Source organism: Teleopsis dalmanni, chromosome 2 (assembly GCF_002237135.1).
Source record: "Teleopsis dalmanni isolate 2A chromosome 2, ASM223713v2, whole genome shotgun sequence".
Taxonomy (NCBI): domain Eukaryota; kingdom Metazoa; phylum Arthropoda; class Insecta; order Diptera; family Diopsidae; genus Teleopsis; species Teleopsis dalmanni.
In genome coordinates this window covers 187,273,442-187,280,801 of record NC_051847.1, presented here as the reverse complement: position 1 = coordinate 187,280,801, position 7,360 = coordinate 187,273,442, and the positions used below count along the sequence as shown (strand labels likewise).

General features: G+C 37.8%; 1 protein-coding gene across 1 annotated transcript; it reads left to right on the top strand.

Moving 5' to 3' along the window:
• The first annotated feature begins 1,073 nt into the window (after positions 1-1,073).
• Positions 1,074-6,155, top strand: LOC119676387. The gene has a single exon (XM_038087623.1). The coding sequence runs from the start codon at positions 1,074-1,076 to the stop codon at positions 6,153-6,155; it is 5,082 nt and encodes a 1,693-aa protein (XP_037943551.1).
• The last annotated feature ends 1,205 nt before the right edge of the window (positions 6,156-7,360 follow it).

The following is a 7,360-nucleotide window of genomic DNA, read 5'->3' as shown; positions in this document are numbered from 1 at the left end:
ATTATTATCTCACGCTTCAACTGCTTCAAATAGCTCTCAGAATTATCGGTACAATGTTGTTTTCGATCAACTGTCAGCAAAGGTGGTACTAACTTCGAAAATAGCTTGACGAATTGACCAATGTTCACGCAAAATAAATCCAAAAATTTCTTTTGGTATTCTTTAGGTGTCAGCTGTCTTCTGAAACTTGATTTTATGGCTTACGAAAGAGGTATTGTGAATATGTTTGATGTTTTTTGATGTCATCATCTCTTTGGGACGAGTGCGTTCAATATAAGCTTTCAGCAAACCACATCTCTATCATTTCTTTCGATAGAGCGGTGTTCGGATATCAGTTATAAAATCAGTTATAAAATTTTATTCATTAATTTCGATAATACTTTTCAAATCTAAAGCATTAGAATTTTATTATCAGGACCTGGCTTGTATTGCTAGTTGTCAATTATATAATATTTAAAAGCAATTGAATAGTTCTGTATTGGTACCAAAGAAACAATTGCATATTAAAAAATTGTGGTCTTAGTTCATTAATGTTTAATAAGATTTTCTGACTACCGTTTTGTAATCAAAAGAAATCAGCGATGCTCAATTGGTCTCGTGGTAAGTTCTTTTAAAAATTAGAAAATATTTAAAAAGGCTTTATCAATTTATTTAAAAAAAAACTAAATTCTAAAAAAAAGGGCAAAATTAATTAGTTCTACCTAAATAGTATGACTGTAAAAATTATACCTATTATTTCTGGAAAGCATAAAAAGAGTATAGAAATTTAATTGTTATATATTTTCATATATATTACAAAATAAATTTACCATTACTAAAATATTAAAATAAAATGAACTGTAACTACTCTATAAATACATCGGTTCCAATATTGATACAATGTTTGAATCGATATAAGAAAGGCACTCAACGACCCTATAAAAATATGGTTAGTGCGTAGACAGTTTTAGTTGGTTATACTTTACTTCTACTTGTTCTTAGAGAAAATTATTATATGGAACCAAAAAGCTAAATGAAGATTATATAAAAATTTTTGAATATTCAAAAATAAATAAAAAAAAAATCAAATGATAATGTTGCCAATAAAGTTAATTACGTTATTAATAATCGGCTTTGCAACAAATTATATAAATTCTCAGGAACTTTATGGTACTGAAACCTCTTGCGCACAAACACGAGTTTTAGTGAATAGACCACGAAGTTCATACCTATCATATCCACCACGTCAAAGATGTCAAACTAACTCATTGCAAGTAACTCAAGCCTCAAGCCAGCCTGTAGATCGAGGTTTTGCACTACGTAAATTAAGGGAATTTGTACAACGTCGAGAATGTCGTAATTCAGCAGTAATTCAACAATCACCTCCACGAGTATGTCAACGGCCTACACGTCGGCTGTGTCTTCCACAACGCATATCAGAAGGATATGAACAGCCGTTCATGGGTCGACGAAGTCGAGAATGTCGAAGAAATGTAGAAATTCAGCAGATCCAACAGCAACCTACCCCGGAATCACAAACAAGTCAATTGCAATCAATTCGATTGAGAGTTAGACGATTAGAACAGTCGACTCCAGATAGACGGATGTTGGCAATTTCTCAACAATCTCAACAATGTCAAAGAAATACAGAATTCCAGCAGCCGTTATCACCACAATCACAAGGAGAACAGGTTCATTCTATGATGCAAACAAGACAATTACAAGCAACTCAACTGAGAATAAGACGGGAACTGCCTGCACCCCGACTAGGGCTTGCTCAATCAAGGGTAATAAGACAATTAGAACATTCGAGTTCAATCAGGCGGATATCGCCAATTTCTCAACAACCTCAACAATGTCAAAGAAATACAGAATTCCAGCAGCCGTTATCACCACAATCACAAGGAGAACAGGTTCATTCTATGATGCAAACACGACAATTACAAGCAACTCAACTGAGAATAAGACGGAGACTGCCTGCACCTCGACTAGGGCTTCCTGAATCAAGTGAAATAAGACAACTAGAACAGTCGAGTTCAATCAGGCGGATTTCGCCAATTTCTCAACAACCTCAACAATGTCAAAGAAATACAGAATTCCAGCAGCCGTTATCACCACAATCACAAGGAGAACAGGTTCATTCTATGATGCAAACACGACAATTACAAGCAACTCAAGTGAGAATAAGACGGAGACTGCCTGCACCTCGACTAGGGCTTCCTGAATCAAGTGAAATAAGACAATTAGAACAGTCGAGTTCAATCAGGCGGATTTCGCCAATTTCTCAACAACCTCAACTATGTCAAAGAAATGCAGAACTCCAGCAACCCATACCGCTATCACATAGAGTCCACATTAATTCACTCACACAAACAAGACAATTTCAAGCAAGTAAAGTCAGAATAAGACGGGAACTGCCTGCACCCCGACTAGGGCTTGCTCAATCAAGGGTAATAAGACAATTAGAACATTCGAGTTCAATCAGGCGGATATCGCCAATTTCTCAACAACCTCAACAATGTCAAAGAAATACAGAATTCCAGCAGCCGTTATCACCACAATCACAAGGAGAACAGGTTCATTCTATGATGCAAACACGACAATTACAAGCAACTCAAGTGAGAATAAGACAGAGACTGCCTGCACCTCGACTAGGGCTTCCTGAATCAAGTGAAATAAGACAATTAGAACAGTCGAGTTCAATCAGGCGGATATCGCCAATTTCTCAACAACCTCAACTATGTCAAAGAAATGCAGAACTCCAGCAACCCATACCGCTATCACATAGAGTCCACATTAATTCACTCACACAAACAAGACAATTTCAAGCAACTAAAGTCAGAATAAGACGGGAACTGCCTGCACCCCGACTAGGGCTTGCTCAATCAAGGGTAATAAGACAAGTTGAACAGTCGAGTTTAATCCGGCGGATTTCGCCAATTTCTCAACAATCTCAACAATGTCAAAGAAATACAGAACTCCAGCAACCCATACCGCTATCACAAGGAGAACAAGTTCATTCTGTGATGCAAACACGACAATTGCAAGCAACTCAAGTGAGAATAAGACGGAGACTGCATGCAGCTCGACTTGGGCTTCCTGAATCAAGGGAAATAAGACAATTAGAACAGTCGAGTTCAATCAGGCGGATTTCGCCAGTTTCTCAACAATCCCAACAATGTCAAAGGGATGCTGTACTTCAACAGCCCATACCGCTGTCACATAGAGTCCATGTTAATTCATTCGCACAAACAAGACAATTACAAGCAACTCAGCTAAGAATAAGACAGGGACTGCCTGCAGAACCAACTCAATTAAGAATAAGACAGAGACTGCTACCTGCACCTCGACTAGGGCTTGCTCAATCAAGGGTAATAAGACAAGTTGAACAGTCAAGTTCAATCAGGCGGATTTCGCCAATTTCTCAACAACCTCAACAATGTCAAAGAAATACAGAACTCCAGCAGCCGTTATCACCACAATCACAAGGAGAACAGGTTCATTCTATGATGCAAACAAGACAATTACAAGCAACTCAACTGCGAATAAGACCGAGACTGCCTGCACCTCGACTAGGGCTTCCTGAATCAAGGGTAATAAGACAAGTAGAACAGTCGAATTCAATCAGGCGGATTTCGCCAATTTCTCAACAACCTCAACAATGTCAAAGAAATACAGAATTCCGGCAGCCCATATCGCAATCACATAGAGTCCACATTAATTCATTGACACAAGCAAGACAATTACAAGCAATTAAAGTGAGAATAAGACGGAGACTGCCTGCACCTCGACTAGGGCTGGCTCAATCAAGTGAAATAAGACAATTAGAACAGTCGAGTTCAATCAGGCGAATTTCGCCAATTTCTCAACAACCTCAACAATGTCAAAGAAATACAGAATTCCAGCAGCCGTTATCACCACAATCACAACGAGAACAGGTTCATTCTATGATGCAAACACGACAATTACAAGCAACTCAACTGAGAATAAGACGGAGACTGCCTGCACCTCGACTGGGGCTGGCTCAATCAAGGGAAATAAGACAATCAGAACATTCGAGTTCAATCAGGCGGATTTCGCCAATTTCTCAACAACCTCAACAATGTCAAAGAAATACAGTACCCCAGCAGCCGTTATCACCACTATCACAAAGAGTCCAAATTAATTCATTGACACAAGCAGGACAATTACAAGCAACTCAACTGAGAATAAGACGGGGATTACCTGCACCTCAACTAGGGCTTCCTGAATCAAGGGTAATAAGACAAGTAGAACAGTCGAGTTCAATCAGGCGGATTTCGCCAATTTCTCAACAACCTCAACAATGTCAAAGAAATACAGAATTCCAGCAGCCCATATCGCAATCACATAGAGTCCACATTAATTCATTGACACAAGCAAGACAATTACAAGCAATTAAAGTGAGAATAAGACGGAGACTGCCTGCACCTCGACTAGGGCTTCCTGAATCAAGGGATATAAGACAATTAGAACAGTCGAGTTCAATCAGGCGGATTTCGCCAATTTCTCAACAACCTCAACAATGTCAAAGAAATACAGAACTCCAGCAGCCGTTATCACCACAACCACATGGAGAACAGGTTCATTCTATGATGCAAAGAAGACAATTAAAAGTAACTCAACTAAGAATAAGACGCAGATTGCCTGCACCTCGACTAGGGCTGGCTCAATCAAGTGAAATAAGACAATTAGAACATTCGAGTTCAATCAGGCGGATTTCGCCAATTTCTCAACAACCTCAACAATGTCAAAGAAATACAGAACTCCAGCAACCCATACCGCTATCACATAGACACCACATTAATTCACTCACACAAACAAGACAATTTCAAGCAACTAAAGTGAGAATAAGACGGGAATTGCCTGCACCTCAATTAGGGCTTCCTGAATCAAGTCAAATAAGACAATTAGAACAGTCGAGTTCAATCAGGCGGATTTCGCCAATTTCTCAACAACCTCAACAATGTCAAAGAAATAAAGTACCTCAGCAGCCCATACCGCTATCACAAGGAGAACAAGTTCATTCTATGATGCAAACAAGACAATTGCAAGCAACTCAACTGAGAATAAGACGGAGACTGCCTGCACCTCGACTGGGGCTGGCTCAATCAAGGGAAATAAGACAATTAGAACATTCGAGTTCAATCAGGCGGATTTCGCCAATTTCTCAACAACCTCAACAATGTCAAAGAAATACAGAATTCCAGCAGCCCATATCGCAATCACATAGAGTCCACATTAATTCATTGACACAAGCAAGACAATTACAAGCAATTAAAGTGAGAATAAGACGGAGACTGCCTGCACCTCGACTAGGGCTTCCTGAATCTAGTGAAGTAAGACAATTAGAACAGTCGAGTTCAATCAGGCGGATTTCGCCAATTTCTCAACAACCTCAACAATGTCAAAGAAATACAGTACTCCAGCAACCCATACCGCTATCACATAGACACCACATTAATTCACTCACACAAACAAGACAATTTCAAGCAACTAAAGTGAGAATAAGACGGGAATTGCCTGCACCTCAACTAGGGCTTCCTGAATCAAGTCAAATAAGACAAGTAGAACAGTCGAGTTCAATCAGGCGGATTTCGCAAATTTCTCAACAACCTCAACAATGTCAAAGAAATACAGAACTCCAGCAACCCATACCGCTATCGCAAGGAGAACAAGTTCATTCTATGATGCAAACAGGACAATTGCAAGCAACTCAACTGAGAATAAGACAGAGACTGCCTGCACCTCGACTAGGGCTTCCTGAATCAAGTGAAATAAGACAATTAGAACAGTCGAGTTCAATCAGGCGGATTTCGCCAATTTCTCAACAACCTCAACTATGTCCAAGAAATACAGAACTCCAGCAGCCCATATCGCATTCACATAGAGTCCAAATTAATTCATTGACACAAATAAGACAGGGGCTTACAAGACCTCTACCATCAGATGTTCTTAGTCCAGAAGAAAGTAATGTAATTTGCTCTTCTGGAGATCGAAGCCACGGTGGTTGTAGTAGTTTTGTTCCCATTGTAAGAGCAGATGAAGATGATGAACATCAAAATTTAGGATTGCGTGAAAATCATGTGCAAATAAGGCAGGGAGAAATGGGCGATTGTCCGCAGCAATTACCGCCGTTACAATCATGCCAATACTGACGCAGCAACAAATTAGAATATAACATTCCCAACCGGACAGAATGGGTTGAAATCAAATATTAATGCAAAGAAAAATAAATTCTACTAATATGAATTCCTAACTAAGAGCAATAAAGTCGAATACCAATTTAGATACTAAATCCTCAAATAAATGATAATGGTTTTCATTTTCACCCAAATGTGCAAAGATCACCTTTAAAAAATCCAAACACACATAAAAGATTTAATTTACCTAATGGATTTATTAATCATTAGCGTAATAGTAATATGTATATAATATTATTCTAATATGTGTACAAATGATAAATGCATTTCAATGTTAATATTATTTTTTATACATTATTTATCGCGTCCTCATACTTAAATATAAACATAATTTTAGAAGTCTTTTTTTTCATTAAGATATGGTTAAATTGTTATATATAGCTAAGTACGAATATTTTAATAACCTTTATAAACAATATATACAGGCGACGCAGTTTTTCGCGTCCACTACTGCGGGATCAGCCAATCTACCGTCGTCTGTAAGAACATTAAATGTCATCTGTGTAAAAGATTGACATCGTATGCCAATTCAATTTTTGGATCACTGATTAGATCAGTATGGCAAACTCGTCGCTTCACTATTGATCAGATATTCATATCCATCATATTTTTATTGTTTATAAAGCATTATTCGATAACTTCTTAAGGGATTGCGTTTACGCCGGAATATTCGGTATCTTTGCGAAACACGCCTCTGCAGAACGACGTTTCCCTATACCATAGTGTCTCTTCGAATTAGCGAAAGAGATATTTGAAGCGGTATTTGGAGGAAGTGAAGGTTGTTGCACCGGAGGAGAGCTAAAGTGGACGAAGTACTAAGTAAGCTAGATTAATAAGATTAATAAGATATGTACTCAGCAATGCCGTAAAATCTAATAATGGGCTATTAGGGAAAATTAAGTGCTTAGATAATTTTATTTAACAAATATATATCTATGTTATAAAAATACTTGTCTGCGTTGGATATAAAAACTATTATTATTTTGTAAAGTGATTTTGAGTTGATAACTTATAATTTTGGAATATAATATTAAGAATTTCAGAAAGAAATGAATGTCTAATTATTGTCAACAAAGAAGAAACTATACCAGTCATAGGTTAAATAATAACAGCAATCCAATTAGGTTTATTGGCAACGTATATAAGGCAAGGTTTTACAG